The 22,159-nt window shown below is 38.9% G+C and overlaps 1 protein-coding gene across 1 annotated transcript in view; it reads left to right on the plus strand.

Annotated features, from left to right (window-relative positions):
- The window catches only part of LOC103353833 (CUB and sushi domain-containing protein 3), a 218,033-nt gene that overhangs the window by 105,288 nt on the left and 90,586 nt on the right, over nt 1-22,159 (plus strand). The window contains exons 31-34 of the mRNA XM_008276992.1: nt 1,073-1,189; nt 17,051-17,164; nt 17,792-17,887; nt 18,264-18,467. Coding sequence (XP_008275214.1) covers nt 1,073-1,189; nt 17,051-17,164; nt 17,792-17,887; nt 18,264-18,467 — 531 coding nt within the window. The remainder of the gene's footprint in view (nt 1-1,072; nt 1,190-17,050; nt 17,165-17,791; nt 17,888-18,263; nt 18,468-22,159) is intronic.

A 22,159-nucleotide genomic window follows, 5' to 3' on the forward strand; every position in this document is an offset into this window, starting at 1 on the left:
ATCTTTACCACCTCTGTTTGCTTCTCATGTGCTGCTCGATGAAACAGCAGTGACATGTGCATTGTGTGGGGCCACAGAGGGTGCAGAGCAGCTGGTGACAGATTCACTACAACAAATGAGTGTGTGTTTGTTTACAGGCGAGGCTCCCCCACCTGATGGCTCGGTCCGTGAGGTCTGAGGTAACTGCGTTAGAGGGCCTCTTGGCAAATTAGGTACATCATTAACAGCTTAAGATAGGACTCTGAGATGCGACGCAGGTGCAGGGCAGACCACAGGCTATATTAATGAACCTACTCGCCAACTGAATGTCTGCCAGCAGCAGTAGCAAGTAAAAGTTTAGGAGATACAAGCATGTAAGGGTATGACATTTGGTTGGACCTAATAGTTTGCAAAGACAGGTGTTGGTTCTTCCCTTGTGGATGCAGTCTTCATTTCTTGCTGTGGCTTCAGCAAACTGTTACTGCATATTACTATTTTTTAAAAGTTCATGAAAATACAATCTAATGAATTAACAGTAGATGTAATATCTACCAACTTCAGAAAATGAGCAACTAGACTGCTGTCAGAAAAACCTATTTCAGGCAGCAGAGTTGAATGTGGTTCGCTCTAAACTTGCTGCTGGGCGATATGTGCTGATTAAAGTCACAGGCGTGTCGGACTTTTGTGATTGTATGCTTTGTTGACTGATGCTTCTACATATTTTAAAGGCTAAAAGTACTTTTTTCTTGCAGGTTGTTTCCCTGTTGGATTTAAATCCTGTACAAGCTACTCAGGCTTTCTTTTCTGTCTGTTTACAGTTGACTTTCCTTTTGAAAATGTCTCCAAAGTGTCTCACAAATGTCACATTATTTTATTATTTTTGTACCTTGACCTAAACTAAATTTGTCAGCAGCTGAAAGTTCAAGGGTGACTTTTCGTCGCATTTTTTGGGGACAACTGCTTACCTTGCACTTGTTCCAGTTAAAATGGATTCGCTGATTGTATTTTATTGCCTTATTTCCCCAGGTATTGCCAGCTGGTTGTTTCACATTTGCTAACTGTGCTTGTGTTGCTTGCCTACCTGTCTGCACAGCTCCCTGCGGAGGCCACTTCACAGGTTCAGAGGGAACTGTGCTGTCCCCAAACTACCCGCGTAATTACACCAGAGGCCAGAGCTGTGTCTATGACATCTTTGTCCCTGGGGACTTTGGTAAGCATTTCAAGTATGACACATCATGGAAAAAATTATCACTCATATTTTGTTAAACTGCTGCTGCTTAAAGCCCATATGTGGTGCAGTTGTCCTGAAATAATTTCCCTTCAAGAATGAAGCCAGAAAAAGAAGCTAAGCAAGATAATTGTTTAATTTTTTTCTGTGAGTTGTCACTTAATAATGAGGAAGGAATCAAGGTTTTTTTCCAAATCTGGTCAGAGGTTAAGATATTCTACTAAACAAACAAAATGCTCAGACTTGCATTTATTCATTTCCCTGTAGAGCTTATTTTGTGTTTCATGCATTTCAGTGTTTTGTACATTTGGATTGGGATGTTTGATGCTTACAGCCGCTGACGCTCAAGTTAAATGCTTGTCTGCTGCTCGAGTAATATTCAATTCATGTAGACTTGGCTCTTATGTGAAACTGAATTTGCAGAGAATCGAGCTGTTAGTTGAAGAATAGGCAGTCAGTGAAAGCAGCTGCTTGTATGTGTCTGATGAAATCCCATTTAATCAATACATGCATGTTCGAATTCCATCGCAACACACTGCTGGGTGACTGCTGCACCTCTTCCGGCTGCTCTCCACTCTCACGTATGAGTTGAAATGCGACATGAGGAATGACAGTATTTGCGCTCTTGTAAGAGGTGTAAAAGCAGAATAGGATCAGGGCAAACAAAAATTGATTGTGTTGACATGAAAAATGCTCTGCACTGTAGGTAATGGAGAGGAAGGTCAAGCAGCGAGGGGCTGCGGGGAATAGATGGAGCAAGCAAATTCTCTGGTGCTCAGTTTATCCAAGCGCCTCTCTATATACATAATTCAGCAAAGATCTCTAGAAGACCTTGATGCGTTTCTGCTCAATATTCCATGTTAGTCATAAAGAGCTGCTGAAATGTAGGCAGATGTTTTTATTCTGTAAAGCCCGGTGCTTATGAAACACAGATTAATCCCCTGTGTGATGATGCAGTCCAACAGTTTACATCCTCTGTTGTCATCTCCCGCTGCTCACGGAGTCCAGGAACCCACAGGTCTTTTTTTTAATAAATATTGCATACAAATGCAGCCTTTGCTTAAACTGCCAGCAGAAGCTTAATGGAGTGTGGAAGTCGCCAAGCAACATTCCCACCTGAGCCTATGAATTTATTCCGTGGAGTGTAGAGACAGAGGCTATTGAAAAGTCTCACTGATGATGAACGAGACTGCTGCAGTGTGGCTTTAAGGAAATGCGCTCTAAGTAGAAGGCTAACAAAGCAACTGGGATTCACAGGCTGGTTAGAGCAAATTGAAAATGTTTGGACTACAGCTACATGTATCTCTCATTTTACCAGTAATATGTGAATCTTTGATGTAGCTAAAGCTAAAGCACTAATATCCCTCGTACCAACATCAGAACCTCAGTAGTGTAAAACAAGCTCACCACAGTTTTTGCTTTAATAGCAATCATCAAAGCAGGGCTTGTTTGCATATGTAAGTGCTATTAGAAACCAGACATTAATTTGTTATACACAACATCATATTGGAACCACAGTAGCCACCCTTAAATTATGTTTATTTTAACTTTGTTGTGTTGCTGTACTTAATCATATGGGTTAAATTAAACCTACTGAATAAAGAGTGCAGCATTTCAGTGTTTTTAACCTCCAGATAAAACAACATGGAGAGAAATTCTGTTTTCTTTGTTGCAGCTTGGCAGCTGAGTCTAGCCTATAGGCAGTGTGATAACAGAAATCACATTTCAGTGTCTAGTATACAGGTAATTGAAATTTGTAAGCGCCTAGGGTAGAGTATCCAGCGTGTGTCTTAGTCTGTCCCTCATATGACCGATAGCGTACCATAAGCCTTTCAGACATTGTGTCAACCTGGTTGCACTTGCAGGAAAAGGTCAGTTGGAAATATCATCTCCTGACTCTGGCCCTGGGACCTGAGGGTTTTACACCTGGGTTGGAGGGTTGAAGGTTTATGTGGAGGTATATTGTGTGCTGTCAAGGTGTAGCCACAAGGGTTTATATGGATTTTAATATAGATATATGTAATATCATGAAATGTTTTTCAATATTTGAAATTCTTTATGTTGCAAACACACTGTATTACTGAACACGACACAGTTGGAAGGATACACCTAAAATTAATTAAACCAAGTGTTCCTCGTAATTATTATTAACATATTTGATAAAGGTTGTGCCAGAACAGTGCCTGACATTATGTGTAGGCAGTGTTTGCCAGGATGGCAACCAGCCATGAGATGTTGGATGCCAGAGGAAAGTAATGTTTGAGTTGTTGATTATTAAAAATGTATCTGAGTAAAAATTACACACTTAGTGTCAATAATATAGTAAAGTAAAATAAACAACGGGAGCCCAGTGTTACAACTGTCAGCCGCAAGAATATTGAGATAAAGTGCAATAGGGAACGTAATTATCTTTTAAAGTGTGTCCTTTATTAATCATATTGCAACTATATTTGATCTGGATACAGCAAGCAGGCCTGGAAAATAACTTCATATTAAAAAAAATAATAGCATTATGCATGTGTATGTGCACTATGCTTCGATGTTCCCAAATCTTAGACGTTATGTCACAGTTGATGATATTATCACAGGTCGCAAATAAGATCAATCTTCCTTTAATTTTAGCTTTGCCAAGTTTGTGACAAAAGAAGTAAGTTATTGATTTTTTTCTCTCTAGGCGATCTTGTTGCTTAGACACCTGGCTGACTGCTGAAGTACTGACAGTACACTCTGTCTGCAAGACTAAATACAAAAGATAGCAGCACTCTCATTTTCCTTATAAAGATGAAGATTTCAGCGTTCCTCATTTGTTGCAGTTCTTGTTGTTTGTTTATACTGATAAAGGGACAACCAGATAAAAGGTTGATGTTGGTCCTAATCTTGTTTCCTTGACCATGTGGGCAACTGTGACACCTGCAGTACAAGTCACCACCGAAGGAGGATTTATGAGGGTTTTTTTAATTGCAGGTTTTTGCATATATGCATATTGAACTAACACGGGCGACATAATCAACTACATCTCTTTGTTTTGTCATCTGTTGTAGGTTTTTCTAAAAGCACAAGTTTACAGTGTGTGTTTAAATATTCTCAAACAGGCTGTCACTGCCAACTATTGTTGCAGCTTTAAAAGAGTTGGCAATGTTTACGCATGTGTAGGATGCCGGCAGATATTTTGTTTAGTGGTATCATAGAACAGTTTGTTTAGATTTACTGTAGTCTACCCAAGCTGTCATGGTTTCTGCCTCCCTGACTGAACAGATCCTGTGGATCGGGGCACGCTTTGCTGTATGTGTCTTTGCTTTTGTTTGAACAGCATTTTTTCACAACATCTTTTGCACCTGATATAACTTAATGTATGCACATAATAAACACCCTTCGATAACATCATCACACGCCACTGTGCAATCTAGTTCAGGTTTCCCTGAAGCATCACCTCAATCATACAAATATACTGGTTACCCTGGTCCAACATGATGTATTTTCAGTTTGGAAACTTGGTCTGTGCTTTTGCCTCTTATATACATGTTAATTTAAGGCATTTATGTGCTGAATACTAGTTGATAATAATATATATTTTTTAAAAAGCTAGAAACAAAGACCAGTGCTTAAACCACAGTGTGGAGATAGTCAATAAAAATGCTCCACATTTATTTGTAAGCCATAATTTCTTGGTACCTCAGCATTCATATTTACACCAGTACGTTGCTCATTTTACTTTGCACCATTCAAATATCATTTAGGTACAATGTGCATCTGTCTTACCCTTTAATGTTTAATTATTCTGTCAGAAATAATGGTTGTAGTCATATTTCAAACAATAACTCTGCTTCTTTTCATGAAGGGATGAATTATTCATGGCACTCAACCTTTGCCTTGGGCACTGCTTGTAAACATACAGACATACACTGCCCCACATGACATCACTCTTATTTATTCAAAGTTCAGTGCCTAGCTTGTAACTTTTTTGTCTTATACTTTCAACAAAATATGGTGTTGTCTTGTGGAAAGTAGGGAGATGAGATAAACCCCACTATGTAAAGTGGTACACAAGGAAATAATACATTTTAAAAATGTGGATACACATTTATATTTCACAAATATGCCAAACTGTGCTTCTTGGTAAACAGTTTTTTTTTGCCCAAGTTTGTATTTAGCCTAGAGGATTTGTTTGTTCAGAGCAGCCTTCTTTGTGAATATTGATGGCTTCAAAGGTAAGCCAAATTAGCGGGACTCTCCATGGCATTTCTGGTATTGGAATGTTGTTTTCTTTTGCTTTGTAAATTGTGCTTTTTTGTTTTGAATTGGATTGCGTATGAAATATTCACACAAGCAGGCAGTAACATTCACACCAAAGGTCATTAAATCTGAATTTTTTTTTTGCCAAATCAAATGTCGAGATGAATCTCAAAAGCCATTTGTATGATTGAAATCACAGAAATTTAGGATAACTCCTAATGCCTGTCTTGCAACACACTGCAATAGATTCATTGTATGTGTTGTACCTCAAACCTCTGACCTGATTAAAGTTGTGTAGCAGATCAAATGACCACTGTAACACTTTTTTTTTTTTTTTTAAGTTGTGGTTAGCTTTGTAAAAGTTTCATTTCATCCTAAGGTACACTCACGCCAGAAGGATTCTCATTATGAGTCATTGGTGAATTTGATTTAATCGGCAGAACATTCATTCACTTCTGTTTATCTGCCAGAGGCTTTTTATAGCTCCAGTGTATGTGTCTATATAATACTAACAACAACATATGCATAATGGCTGCCACAGAATGTGTCAGGAGGCGAGACAGGAGCACTGACAGATTGCTGTAATAAATCTGGGCTGTAACAAGATGGACAGAACGAGCGAGAGAGAGACCGTGGAGACTGCGAGAGGTAAAGGGAGTCGGTCTAACTATGAGAAAGAGGCACACAGATCTTAGTCTTGGAGAGAACAAGTCCGATGGAGAGTGTGATAATGAGTGAGAGTTATAATGAGCAAGACAGGGAATGAGAAGAAGAGCGAGAGAGAGAAACAGAGAACTGCTGAGAGCGATCATAAAAACGTTGACCCCGGGGGCTGATTGTTGACTCATCAGTGGTGTTTGCTGAAGAGTAAGATTATGCCTGGAGCCACCCTAGTACATGACTAGATACATCCACACAAAACCCATTACCTTGTCTGTCTGCATCAGCTTACAGTATGTGCACTTGTCTGTATGCGATTAACCTAATATGAACTACGCTTTTGCCTGGCCTTGACTTGAAAGGTACTTCTGCAGTGTGGATTTGTAATTAAAGAGTCTGCCTTTGTTCAAATTTTAGTGTCAGTCACACACTAGAAAGACTGGATTTGACAACTTACGGTTCTCAAGGTGATCTGATTGTGGGTGCATGTTGTGTCAGTGCATTAACTTGTGTCATCCGCCCCTGAACAGCTCTGTACACCTTTCAAGAGTCAGGTGGCAAAAAAGATCATAAAGACCCAAGCAAGAAATAAAATGTAAGAAGAGTGCAGCTAAAACTGGAAGTTTACAGAACAGTTACATGTACATGTCTGTGTGTCGTGTCCCCCCCCCCCCCCCCCCCCCCCCCCCCCCGCCCCCCCCCCCTTCCATCCTCTTTTAAAGTGACCAATACTTACAACTTTCAGTCCACAGAGTGTTTTTACCCAAGACAGAAGCCTAATGGACTGCATACAGCTTGTGCCAAGGTGCAGCCACATACTCCCTGCCAAAAGAGCTGATGCAATTTCACTGCGATAATGGGTCATTAAAAATATATGTGTCTGTGCTGTCATATAATCCCTTTGGTTTCTGTAAATGAGGCTTGTGTATGCTGTCACAGTCCAGAATCTCAGAAGGCCTGCTCTGCCACAAAGCAAAGACGACAGGTAGCTCTTCCATAATTCATAGCCAGAAGGACAAACATATGCTTCCATTTTTCTTACCTTTCACTATTGCCTGTGCTGTGAGTGTCTTTAACACCTCATCTGGGCTTTGTGCATAGTTTGCCTTAAGGCACATGTAGCTAATCCAGTGGCTGTGGGCAAAAACGGGCTTGCGTTACTTTTCCACTTACATTAGTGGCATCCTGAGCAGTTGCTTGTCACAGCGAGATCTGATGATAGTTTTTTTTAGATAGACTTTGTGTCAGTAGGAACTTCTGTTTCCCACTTATTCAAAGGTTAAATACAACTTTTTAACTGCAAGCAGATTCTTCCAATAGCATGACTGCAACTCTTGTGCAGTTTAGCACAAAGTAAACAAATGGAAATCAGGATATCGGGGTAAAAATGTCAGCTGCAGGAGACCATCATTGGCCACTTATCACAGACAGTAATTTTCAATCCACCTGATCTCAGTGGATTTGTTTTGACACAGACAGACTTCAAACCCCTCTAGGAAAAGGAATGCATATCCTTAAAATGTACTTTTCATGATAGAACAGCACTATGGGCCAGAAAATATTTGTGTATGTATATATTTTTAAAGCCTTTAGAAAAGAAAGAAAAATCTCAGATAAAGTAATTACATTTTTCTGGAGCACAAAGCCAAAAAGTTCAAGCTGCTGAAGTTCATCTTGAAAAATGTGCCTTTTTTAAAAGGATGTTTGAGTCAGTTAAAAAAAAAACAACAAATGTTCAAGTGTGTAGCTAATCACACAAGTAATCAGTTTATAGGAACAAAGTGCTGGGAGCTGGATACTTAGCAAAGTCACCTAGTAGGCAAGTGATTTATAGCTGGCTGGGAAAAAAACACAGAAATTAGAGAGAAGTGAAGGCTCAATAAAATAGATACACGGATGATTCGCATCTTGGTGTAGTTGACAAAACGATAAAGCACAAAATAGGGGTGGAAGTAGTTTTTGGAGTTGGGAAAACTCACTCCTGCTTCACTGTCAGACAAAATCCTTTTAAGACCTTTCAGACAGAGGCAGGGGCAGAGGGAGATAGAGACCCTGCAGAGGTAGCCAAGGTTCACTGATTAGCTTCAACATGATACCTCAGAACCAGAGGCTGTTATCTGACTTTTATACTCCATTTTAGATAAATACTCCATCAAAACTATTTTAACACCACTGAGAATTGATCTGGTGGCGAGGTTTTGTTGAGTTTTGCCCCCATCCGAGTCAAATGGAATAAAATTGAAATGCTGTAGTTCCGCGACTGTGTGCAACCACTTAGTGTTACCCTGAATATTTTATTGTAAATCCTCCATTTAAGCATGTTGTTGTCACATAACACAAACAAGTAAGACCTTCCCCAAAGACTGTCACATGAATGTGTTTTCAGATAAAGCTGCTGTGTCTTTATTTAGCCGTATTTTCTTAGTTTTGTAGCAGTAGTAGCCACATCTCCTGGTTATGAGTGGAGCACTGACAATTCATAAGTCAAATTGCTTTAATATCCAAATATACAGGACTGACACATGACAAAAAGCAGTAGCTTCAACCAGAAGCATAGTTCAAAAATTATCCTTGCATTTACTGTACATCTCCAAGTATTTATATGTTGCTACTTCAAGAGACATACATTCCAAAATGCTGGCAAGCATTCAAAAAAACAGATCACCAACATTTCTGCAGAAAAAAACTTTTTCATTTTCTTCTCAGCTACTTCACAATTTCACTTCTTTAAAAAGACTGAAATAAACAGTGTGTCTCTTATTCCAGAAAGTGTATGTACAAGCCAGATATTACACACAAGAGGATCACACCGTTGCTTTTTGGATTATTTTATTATTTTCATTTTATTTCATTCCAGTTTATTTTCCTGGCTGGCATACACGGGTTTTTATAATATTCTGTCAACTAAACGCTACGCACAAATGATCCCATGGGCCACGCGCTTTCATTCACGAGGCAAAAGATCACATAGAAAGAGAGAAGGAGAGTCGCAGACTGAAAGAACCTTTCTGAGATTATGACACTTCTCTCCCCCTCTGTATTGTAATGATCCTATCTGCAGCACATGCCCTTGTTTTTGACAGGGAAAGGACTCCATCCCAAAAGCCGAAATGATAAAGAGGCCAGATGAAATGTGCAGACAAAATTTATAGAGAAGAGGTTGTAGCCTTCAGCCAGTCAGATATATTTTCTAGCCTTTTCTGCTCATGCCTGCTTGCGATAGGGGACTTTTTGTTCTTTTTGATTGTCTCAACTCTTAACAGATCATGTAGTCAAATTGAGACCCAGCCTCAGAATCCAAACTACTTCCATTCCTGTTGAAATACATGGTAGGTTGACAGAACATGTCTTTCACTGCAAAGCAATGTTGAATGTTACCACAGACGATCAGATATATAGAAAACACTCTAAGACTTTTCTTCACAGAAAATAAAATACTAAAATAGAAATCAAAAACAATCACCCTGTGTTCTGCTGTTATCAATATACAGCCCACACTGTACGTATTTACGCGGTTACATATTTTTTTTTTTCTCCAGGCTCTGTATTTCAGCGATATCACCTAAATTAATATTACGAATAATTTTTTATCTTTTACCTTTGTAACAAGTAATTTAGCTGTTATTTTTAAACACCCTTGTCTGTGAAGTCTGTCTTCAAAGTCAGCAGTTTTAATTAAGTGAATTTGCTCTGAGCTTAAAACAGAGAATCATGGATTTGGACCCCAGTAAGATTTATATTTAGCAGTAAGAACACTTTAGTTTGAAAAACTTTTTAAATAAACAAATAAATAATCATTTTGACCATTTTTATATACACTGCATATTATATTTTTTATATCAAATGCTGTATTTAGACCTTTGTTAAGCATAATATTTTGAGAAACAAAATGTTTGGGTTTTTTTTTCCCCTTCAGCGGCTACATCTTTCCTGTAGTATTTCTATATAGCTTTGTTCTGTTCTGTATCATATTTACTGAAACCAAAGTGATCATACACAACCACAATGTCTTGTTTTTTCTGTAGCAGCTCATTGTTTTTTCCCTCTGACTGCTTTTAGGTATACACAACTCTGTGTACATTTTTACAGATCTTGTTACATCTGGTGAAACTGCTAGCAAGGATTAAATGTGCCTCTCTGCAGGGTGGCTGCATGTGAACAAAAACAATGATTAGCAACTAGTTGTTTATTAGAACGGTAAACTTGAAGTCATTGTTGAAGTTGTAGGTAAGTTACTACTCCAATTTTGTGTGACAGCTGTGTCTCTTTTTGACGTTAGTTCAAGAGACATCACATGTAGCCCTAAAAAACTGTGATTTGCCACTTATATTGAGATGGAGTTGTCTGTCAGTGGTAAGAGTAAAAACGTGACCATGCAAATGAAGATGGTAATTGTGATGCGTAAAGAAATTGCAGATGTGACAGGTTAGTTGGTTTTCATTGTAAAGATCGGATGTGCACAGAAAAACTGGAAACTGACACCACAAGATGGAAACCCCTGTTCCGCTTGAAAAACAGAGAGATTGTAGTCACGTACAAAAAGTCAACAGAAGAGTTGCAGAGTTCTGTGGACTGACAAAAATCCACTTGCAGTAAAATAATAGAAAGAGGCACAAGGGTACTTCAAAAGTCACACGGAAACAAGGGGCTTAACTCCAATTTTGGGGCAAAGCTATCGACTGTAAAGCCTTATGTCACTGTCTACAAAAAACTCAAATGTCTGAACAAATCAAACAACGAGGATATGACATGGAGCAATCAATCAATTTGATAGAGAGTGAGAGAGACTAACATTATTTGTGCTCAGGTTTAATCACATGCATCAAAACTTCATTAATGGTTTTTTATAACTCAGCAGGACAGTAAATCTAAAGGGAGCCAACACAACCAACAACAATTTTGATCTCTGTCCAGCTCTGCTGCTCTTTCTGAACAAGCTGGAGGTGGAGGTGGAGGTGGAGGTAGCTGTAGCAGTGGCCTGAGAGAACATGTGCAGATGTCGGAAGGTTGAAGACTTCAGGCAGTAAATCCTCAAGATACTAAATATGACAATTTTGCTTGACTTCACATGTCTCTCTCTATTTACGTTTAACCCCTAAACTTTGAGTTTTTAACAGCTGTGTCTCCCACACAGTTCTTTCTGCGATGATGTAAAACCCACTCAAATTACAGCTGATCGTTGGCAGATTGTTTCAAGTTGAATATGCTGAATTGCAGAGCATGACGTATAAAGAACTTCTGCAAGGGTCATGACTGCTTATCTTCAAAAAAACCAAACCCAAAACAATGCATTGGATTTAAGAACATTTTTAACCTGGGTTATTTATAACAATGGCTTTTAACTTTTTTATGAGTGGGAGCCTGTTCTAAATGATTGAAGCTGTGAACTGCCTACTCCAAGGAAAGAAAACATTTGTTGTGCATAAGAATCAGAATCAGAGTCCTTTAATGTCATTATACCAAAAAAAAGTACAACGAAATTGGGTGCAATCCTATTCAGTGCAAAGAACTATAAATTAACGAACAAACTGTGCAAGATAAAAACAAGACATCTGTAGTGTAAGACCATTCTAGTTTAAAAACTGTACCCATATATACCCACCTAACTATACCCACTAGTGTAATTAAAAAATAAAAAAAATGAAAATATACAAGGATTATGCTACAGAGAGAAAGCAGAGTAAACTATAAATGGAATCATCCTGCGAGGTGCACACAGTGTTGGTTGTTTACTGAAGTGCAATGCAGTGCAGATATTTTTCTTGGCACACATTGCTCCTCTTAATATCATCCAAGCGCTATTCAGACACCACAACATACTTAGACGTCGTTACTGACCAGGTGCACCCATTCATCGCCGCCGTCTGCACTTTTTCAAATGGATACTTCCAGCAGGATAACAAGCCTTGTCACAAAGCACTCATCATCCCATAATGGTTCCAGGAGCATGACAGTGATGTTAATTTGCTTCACTTCCCTGCACTTTCTTCAGATCCCAGCCCAATAGAGCACCTTTGAGATGTGGTGGCAAGGGTTTTACACAGTGTGAGCGCGCTGGCAAATCCCTGCGGGAAGTGTGTGTGTGTCTGTGTGTGTGTGTGTACCATCATACAATCAGTGGTTCAACAAAATTAGACTGGTTTGACGTAGACATATCTTGTACAAATGGAACTACGTTTATCTTGTAAAATTATTCTTAAGTGTTGCAGCAGTGATCTTCTCGTCCCTTTATTTTCTGCAAGTGGTGTAAGGTACAATTAACTAAAATGTTTACTTGATAATATAAATTGCATTATTAATTAAAACAGCCCCCCTGTTTCAATTCATATCTGGCAGAAAATCACCAAAGAGAAAAAAAACAAAACAAGAAATTAGATTGCCATCACACGAGAGAAGGCATAACCTACAATTTCACATTTTTTTGCTTTATCAGTGCCCAGCAGCTGTAGTGGGACGAGATATAGGAATTCACAAATATGATCATCTAATACCCAGAGAGGTGTGCAATTAAAGTGACTTAACTGCTTTGGGATAATTCAAGGTGAGGATGCAGACATGAAAATGTTGTTCATTGTCCAAGTGCATCGCAGCACAGCGCCATGACTAGGCCCAGAGGACAACAGATTCATCATAGTCCTGCATAAATTAGGTAACAAGTTTCCAATGATTTATTGACTTAATATCTGGACGTGATTACAGCAAAGGAGCAGATTGGAGTCATGCATGACTGGCTTTGGATTAGAGGCAGAAATGAGCGACAATGTGCTCGCGAGAGTGTGTATACAAGTGCTCGTGTTTTTGTGTGTGTTCCCAAAGCAGGGGAGTGCAGCCTATTCAACATAGCACGGTGTTGGTATGCTAATACCACAGCAGTGAGCTGTCCCTAGGGGTAAAATCATCTCTTATTCAGACTCTGGTTCAGCCATTGGCTTTCTCACTACTCAACAGATAAAGAAACAGGTCTGCCAGTGCTGCTCTGTGTGAGGCACCTTTTTTGTGTGTTTATATATGTGTGTGTGTGTGTGTGTGTGTGTGCGAGCATTTGCATTTTTACTTTTTTTTTTGTTTTGCTTTGTCAGAGTTTTTTGGCTGTCGTTTGTCTTTGGCTGCTGCGTGTGTTCGATTTGTTGTTTCATGTCACACTGAACAAGTACGGCAGCCTTATTATAAAAACATAGAAACTGTTGTGCTTATAACAACATTTCCTCCTTCCTGCTCGCTCTCCGTCTTCAGTCATCTTCAGTACTCGGCCGGTCATTTGGCGGTCGGTCCAAACCACCGTCTCTAGGGACGGACGATACAGCGTTGCCTCCGGGGGCTTTTAGGCGTTGTTTAGTCCCTTAGTTTTGTTTCTTACTCAGTGCCTCGGTGTGTCTCACTGTTGGTGTCTTTCTTAGTTTTGTGGTGGGTATAATGGTTTCACAGTGGCGTACTGTGAGGCTACATGCCAGAGGAGATCCGTACTGCTACAAAGCAAAGATGACAGAAAGCTACTCCATAATTCATAGCCAGAAGGACAAACATATGCTGCTGTTTTTTATTTTATTTTTTTTTTATTTTTTTTTACCTTTAACAATTGCCTCTGTTAATGGTGTTTTTTGGTTTTTTCTACCCCTATTATTTCTTTTACACCTTTTCAGGTTGGTCTTATGTGTATTTTGCTTTAAGGCATGTAGATGTAGTGAATGCATTGGTGGATCCTTTTGCTGGGAAAAAACCAGACTATTTTTTGATTTTTTTTTTAGTTGCTTCTACATTGTTAGTTTATTTGATATAGTTAAACAGGGAAAGATAACATACAAGTTAGAAAATGTGCTGTCTCAAACTGATTATCTGGGATTTTATAATTTTATACACACCTTTGATTTGCTCTATTAAAATATAGAAGGGATTTTTTTTTTTTAAAAGCTGCATATACTTTAGTAGTTTTGAATTTGGTATTTAGGAAGGCAATTTCTTTTAGATTAAACCCACTGGAGAAAACCAGGATGGTATTTCTGATTAATTAGTGTTTTCCCTGTATTAAAGATACAACAGTGTTCATTGTTAGTCATTATTTTCTTTTTAATTGAACACTTTTCAAATAAATCCACACACACCGGATGATTAAAACTATGTAAAAGTTATTTGGACAGGTAAAATATTAGTAGTTTATGATTTGTTTCCATAACCTGTGCCTTGTAGAAATCTAATGTCATTGTTGTTGTGGTGCCTGGCATTTAGCTGAGTACAAGGAGATCCGTGCCTGCTCCATGCGAGTGCTTTTCCATATGACATGAATGGCTCAGTGTGAGGTGTCAGTTGGTGACATGATCCTCAGGTTTACCCAACATGATGCAGCTTCACTGTAGATAGAACCTGTATTGTGCACTGCTTCAATTACCCACCGCTCCTGTGGCTGTTGTTGCCTGTTCTTTAGCTGGATATTTGCTGGCGTTTTCGAAAAACACTGTGCAGACACTAATTAGCACAGCTCGGCCCCATGAAACGCACAAAAAATCAACTTATTGTGATAATGCGGTGAATGCCCAACTTCATTAGTAGGAAGAGTAGGGAAAGAGGCAAAATGGGAAGAGGGATAAAAGAGAAGTGCATGAAAAATATGGAGCTCTCTCAAAGCGCCTGTTCACCAAAGGGTGAGATTGAGGCTGTAATCTTACCGCTGATAATGCACACGCATACTGTACTATCTGTACGTTTGTGCACAGGCATGAACAACAACAAACACACGCAATATCACAGAACTAGTGATCCAGTTTGTGATGTTTATTCATTTGGTTGGAGAATCAGATTATTTTCAAGGGCATGTACACATTGATATAATCAGAATGCTTAATTGGAAATATTTATGCAGAACATTATTTAAATAACTCTGCTTTCATTATCATAAGTTCTCCCTCACTGCTTTAACTGAGGATAAGATTTAATTGTTACTTTTGGGATAAATAGTAATGTTGTCACGTGACCTTTTATTAAGTAAAAGCTGTTTAATTAAATAAAAGGTCAGGCTCTACACTGCCTTCTCTGCATAGTTCATGTTTCAGCTTGGGTAACTTTCTGAGTAACCCGGTGAGAGGTCTTTGTTTATTTATTCATTTCTGGGTTTTGCGGTTGTTTGTTGAACACTTGCCATTGAAGACAGAAACCAGCACATCCAATATTCAAGACCAACTCAAGTTGCACTTCATACATATCGACCAATAATTTGTTACGAAACAATCAGAAACCAAAATGGCGGAATTTTAATTTGATATATTTTTTGGTTTTAGAAATATAATATATGTTATGTTTAGATTCATGTAGGGGCTGCAAGGTGGCTCGGTGGTTAGCACCGTAGATTCACAGCTAGAAGGTCGCCGGTTCGTGTCCTGGTGAGGACACCTGGGATGTTTCTGTGTGGAGTTTGCATGTTCTCCCCATGCAGTGTGGGTTCTCTCCAGGTTCTCCACCTTCCTCCCACAGTAACCCTAGTGACGATTAACCCTAGCGACCCGTAGTGAGGATTAAGCGGTGTATAGATAATGGATGGATGGATTAATAGATTCATGTAAATGGGTAGCCCTTTTCTTTGCATTCTTGCATCAGATTGCTGCTGGCCTTTATTCCATATTGACATTTAAATTGCTTCAGTTTTGTCCATGTTTGCATAAAGTAGTAATAAAAAAATAAATAAAAAAAAAAAAGCTTGTTGAATGAGCAAACAAACATTTACAGAGGAAAAGTGCACAGCAAATGTCAGTTTGGGGGCAAGATAGCACATTAGCTGGTCAGCTGCAGCGCATTAAACAGCATGTAAACTTAACTGCAAATGTCACTTTGGCCTGTTGCTGGTGTTTTATTCTTCAATACTACTTCTAACAAAACACTGCCTGCCCATCGCTTTAAAGCTGGTGTACAAGGTTGTTTACGCTTCTTCTGCTGCTGTCCGAGCTTTACAGTGTCAGCTGCTGTCAATCTGCTGCCCATCAACATACCCCTCAAACAGATAAGAGGAAAAGGTAGTATGTACAAAAGAACTTTTCAGTCCTTTTTATATTACAGAATTATTGTAATGTACTATAAATGCATTTTCAACAGCAGAAATGGAAGCCTAAAGATGCTTTTAGCTTGACTTTAAGTGTTACGCTGTATTGTGTGAGGGTTATTCTCCACATGGTAAATGCCATGACACACCAAAGAAACACAAAATTCAAAGGAATACCTAATTATTGGTTGTTCAGAAAATGTTATCGAAAGGTTTAAAGTAGAGAAAAAATGTGGATTTGCTTCAGGAAACAGTGCCCAGAAAGGAGATGGCATTAGTAGTCACAATTTTTACTACAGTCTTTAAAGCTTCAAAGTGCATTTATGCTGCTTTTTGACATTAGTCTTAAATGAATTCATACTGTGAAATCTAAATAGGCAAAACCTATCTAGACCTGTGGTGCGGGTGTGTCTACAAGTACATTGCTCCTTTTCTGTTCAACACAACACATTACAGATATAAGTAAACAAAACCTCGATATAGTAGCTTTACTTAGGGATTGTGGGAAATCAGAAGAAGTAATGACATGAAACTGATTAGCCCTCAGTGTTGCAAAGACACTGAAACTGTGAAAACGTGTGTGTTTGGTAAAAATATCAGTGTAATTTAAATTTGTGATGTCCATTCGGATGGAGACCCACGCAAATCATATTGGATACTTTACCCTTCAAGCAAAAGGGAGCTTTGTTGTCAAAACAACATTAACCTCTGTGTTACTGGTTCAAAGTGTCACAAAGATTGAAGAGCGGTAATAATTTGAATGTGCCTGGTAATTGCTGTCCAGGGACATTAAAAACCCAAGTGAATGAGCTGAATGTTTACAAATAATATTTTACATTTGGCCCAAATTCACCATCATGTTTTGATACAACTCAGTATTCTCTGTTTATTTTATTTTTTTGTCCTGCCCTCTCTTTTCATTGTAGTGCTCTTCGGTCAGTTTGTGGTGTTCCAGACTTTGACCAGTGATGTGGTCGAAATCTACGATGGATCCTCAACCGATTCAGCCCTTCTTTCGTCCATTTATGGATCGCACTCAGGTGAAAACATAGCTCTGTGACCCTCAAGCCTAGTTTTTGTTATACAGCAAACTCATAGGTTTTGGTAGAGGATTGAAAGAAGTAGAGATTTTTGCATTTCAGACGAGACAGTACATTAATCTCTCAGCTCAATTCTAATCAAATAACTATTTTTCCTCGACAAGTGAAAAATCTGAAATCCATGCAACTTCATGCTGCTCAGAATAAAGATTTTTTTTTCCCTCTTTCATTTCTGCATTGATGTTACATGATACATTATGATTGCAATTGAATAGACTTCTGATATTCCAATTAAAATAACAAAAGCACACCAGCATGTGTAAACTGTAGTCGCACTTCATTTGATTAGACTGTGACACAATGTTGAAAATTAGAAATGAATTAGATCTTTTGTTTCTGGCTCTTGTAGATCAGATTGTGTATAAACAGACACACAAAGACACAAAAAGCGACATGGTACACAGAACTGAATCAGCATATTTCCTTTTTTTTGTGTGTTGATCAATTCAAAGTTACCAAGGGTTTCTTTTTATGTATTGTACTCGTCACTTTTTGTCACTGTTGTTATACAGCACAATTGAAACTAAGTCTTGATAATATATCCTTTGGTATTTGATTATACTTTAGGCGAGACACTGCCCTTGAGTTCAGGAAACAAGATAACGCTCAAGTTTACCACAAATGGAACAGAAACAGCCAAAGGATTCCATTTTGTCTACCAAGGTAAGGTTGCTTTTTCTAATATGTGTCCAACATTTTGATGTGCAGACTTACTTCATGCATTGCGTGAATGTAAAGCGGACACTTACGCTTTAAACTCATCACATAAAGGGCTGCTCAGTCAAGTGCCGCTGGATGTGGCCGGGCTTGGCTGAGCAGATCAGAATGACGTGGAGTCCAATAACCTATCCTGGCATAGCAGACGAGAGTGACTAATGACGTGCGAGGAGATTCACAAAGGCTTTTCTACTTTTTCATTCTGCCTCCTTTGTCTTGCCCTCTCTCCTTCTCCCTGTTGTGTTTCTGACCAACACAACACACCCACCACTGTTTGTCTTTCTTTCTCTCATCTTGCTTCCTCCCATCCTTTTATCCCCAGCTGTCCCCCGGACAAGCGCCACTCAGTGCAGCTCGGTCCCTGAACCCCGGTTTGGGAAGCGGATAGGGAATGATTTTGGCATCGGCATGGTGGTGCTGTTTGAATGCAATCCAGGCTACATGCTGCACGGCTCCAACGCCATCAGGTGCGAGGCCGTGCCCAATGCCCTGGCCCAGTGGAACGGCACTGTGCCCACATGTGTTGGTAAGCGTCCTCATCCACTAACCTTTGCCGCTTCCCTTGCATGGACTCATGTGCATACACACAGATCTAGAAGGATGGAGCAGGTGCACAAAATCAGTTTGTGTCCGTTTTTCCCTTGTCATTACTTTTCTTAATATCTGTCACCCATTTCAAAGCAACTGTCCGTCTCTGGTTTTAGTATATCAGACAATATAAAACAGGGAAGGGCGAACAGAGCAGCGTGTCACACAAATGTTCTGCCCAGACGGGAGATTTGAGCTCATGTACTTTTCTAGATTAATAGAGAAATAAATATCTGTGAAAAGTTAACAACAATACCCACTTTACTTCAGATCTTTAAAGAACTTTCATCTCTAATACACGATATATGTATAGTTTATTATCTAATGATGTGCGGTACAGTGGCTCTGCTGTTAAATGTATGTGGACAACCTTTAAAACAACATAATGATTTATAGAAGTTATAAGATATTACACTGCCGGGCAAAACGTTTCTTTCATGATGCATTATGCAGAAACTGTAAAGTGATATACTTTGTCCCTATGCAGTAAACTGGGTTACCAGTTTATCAGGTACACCCAATCTAATAATAGCCTTTATGTGTCCAATACAATAACCTGCAGGACATCCTTGTTATGTGAAGCTAAGAACCATACTACATACTCTACTGCATATACATTACAGAGTTAAAGCTGCTGTAATCTATCTTTTACCAGTGTTTTGAACAATAATATGAAAATGTTGTGACAATGTGATAGAGGTTGTTAATGATAAACATGCAGAGAATGATCAATCGCATCTGCAGCTTCATAAAGAATTTTCAGCAATTGTTCAGCTGTCTGACCCATGACTGTAATGTTTTGGTTCACTTATATCTGTTATAGTGCTGCTTTAGAGTGTAGCTCTAGTAAACCCACTGTATACTGCTTGCTCAGCTCCAAATCCACAGTTAGTAGTTAGCTCACTTCAGAGGAGATATGTCAGTCCTGTAGTCACAATATATTTTTGCTGCCTCAAAATGACCCCCCCAAAAAATCAGTCATTGCAGGTTTATTATCCTGGTCATTTAAAATCAATCAGTGAAAGAGTTGTGAGTAATCTCAGCTATTTCTGTCACCATAATAAATGTAGAATTAGGGTCATGGCACAGCATAATGTCTTTATAGCATTTAATTGCTTGTTTTAAGACAATGAAGCTTTGCTGGGTTGCTGGTTTTAATGCCGCAGTGAGGAAAAGTAAACTACAGTCATTGAGCTCTGAGCACTTCCAAAAGATGGTCGACCTACAGCTTCATACTGTTGTTCAGCTCAAACAGAGAACACCATGTTGTGTGTTCTGTGTGGCAGTAGTCACCTTGTAGTGGTGGTGTCGTAGCGCAGCACAACATCTACTCATGTTTTGTATAAAAAATTAAATTCAAATTGCTGGTAAACAAATGTATTTTTAATGTAGATGGAAAATATAAGGAAGTGGTCCAGGAGCCTTTTTATTACAGCGACACTAGGTGGTCCATTTAAGGTGTGGACCATCTACCTAAGGGACCAGCATCTCTCTCTACATGGCTGTTTGGCTTGCATACGTAGAGCCCTGTATGCATAAATATGTGTGGGAATTTGCACACACCGGATACATACACATGAGCAGATTTACATGCCTCGTCGACACACACTGTTACCCAAATGTATACACATATTGAAGGACATGCTCTCAGTCTCACGAAGACACCCCCGTGTCTACCTTGGGAAGATAAAGGACTATGGATGAAGTACGGCAAAATCTATGGAAGTCAGGCCTCGTGCCAGCCAGCAGAAAGTCCCAGCCAGCGAGTGCGGGCGATTTCAAGCCAGGGTTCATCCCGGTTTACTGCCAAATGGTAAGGGAATAGCAGTGGCACGCGCAGTTCCATTTTAAACACAGTGATTTTTATCTGGAGATTGAATCTGGCTGCAGCATCTCCCCCAGCGGCAGTGTACTCGTCCAGAATAATGGATATAGTTTCATGGAAGCTTCAACAAAAACACTATGCTCAATTACTCAAGCCTTCTTTATGGGATATGACGGCATCAGTCACTGCTCTCCTGTGAGGTACCTGTTTTTCACAAGATGTATTTCCATTTCCTTATCCAGCTGCGATTGACCTGGTTCATTGTGCAAGACTTGTTTTGCGTTTGATTTCACAAACACAAAGCTGCTGATTTAGTGTTTTGCTGGCGAGTTAGTACAGCAGTCTATCGTGATTTAATTAGCCTCGCCTGAATGGATGCATAATGTTTGGGTGGACTCTGGTTGAATTTTATGGAAAATAGTTGACTTGAATAAATAGGTGTTTTTGTTTAATAGCAGTGGAGTTTGACCTTTAGTCTTTTAGAGCGAGCTTTTGAAAAATTTAATAATGTGGATGATGTCTCAATTTTTCAGTGTCATGTGTAAGTGATGGACTCTTTAAACATCTTATGTCCCATTAGATTGTGGAAGTAGGGGAAAGGGTCCTATGCTGTCTATATTATATGTCAAGTTAAAGAAAAACAAATGAATGCATTATTTATTGGTTTATTCCCTGTACAGCTGAGTGAAAGGTGATTGTATTTCATACACTTAATAAATCAGTTCTGACTGTAGAAAATCATCACCATCAAATATTACATAAGCTCACAGATTGCCATGATTCATACTTAGTATGCCCACACTGTGGAATTCACTGTTGGCCTAAACATTTTTCCGAAGGTGTCAACAAGTAAACAGTGTCGCACAGAGCTTGTTTTTTTAACAGTGGATTCTTGTTTTGAAATAACCTCCCAAGACCAATTAAAGTGTCTCAGTCTGGGGCTGTGCGGTAAAGTCAGGCCAGAGTGCCTCTGTGGAGCAACATGAACTGCTCTCGAGGTCTTGCAACCTTTGGAAGTTTACTAAACTTTCTATAATAACAGTAAAAATTATTGCCAGTTTGACTAATAGTGTCTCTATATGACTAATATTTCTAGCACTTTTTCCCCCCAAAAAGTAAGCATCAGAAATTCTGGTGCAACATATTTAATGTAAGTTTTGCGAAATCACACCATCTCCCACTCCAGCAGCTTGGAAGCAAATGCAAAAAAGCAGCGATATTTTGATTGTGTTTTCATTTTGCTCCCTGTATTATGCATAATAACAATGATCTTCACTGGCTAAAATCCATCATGTCTTTTGCCCTGAGAGTGATTACTAAATATAGCTTGGTTTTGTGTCACATTGAGGTGGGTGAAAATAAATCTTAAAATTTACAAAACGCAACTTTTACATGTATAAGTACACATTTATTTATTTCCTTTAAACAAACAAATGTTACAAGTCATTTAGATATGTATAGGTTAAATATTACAATGAGGAACAATTATGGCAAATGTATTCATGAAGCACAGTTAAAAGAGTGAAAACCAAGTGTTGCACAGGTACAATATCGGTCCATGAAGCAAATGACTAAAACACAAATGTGAATAAACAAAGACATTAAAACAATAAGAATAAAAAGTTACATGATAATAAAAGATGAAGTCAGAGTGTCTCTATTGAACTGAATGCAAATGAAATGCAGGTCTTCAGCAGTGACGTAAAAGTTTCTTAAAGTCTGAGCGGTTCATAGATGAAAAGGTGAGATGTTACAGAGATTAGTTGCAGGCACGGCAAAGCGTTTTTGTGTCTACAACACGCAAG

Source organism: Stegastes partitus, unplaced genomic scaffold (assembly GCF_000690725.1).
Source record: "Stegastes partitus isolate 25-593 unplaced genomic scaffold, Stegastes_partitus-1.0.2 Scaffold85, whole genome shotgun sequence".
Lineage (NCBI taxonomy): Eukaryota > Metazoa > Chordata > Actinopteri > Pomacentridae > Stegastes > Stegastes partitus.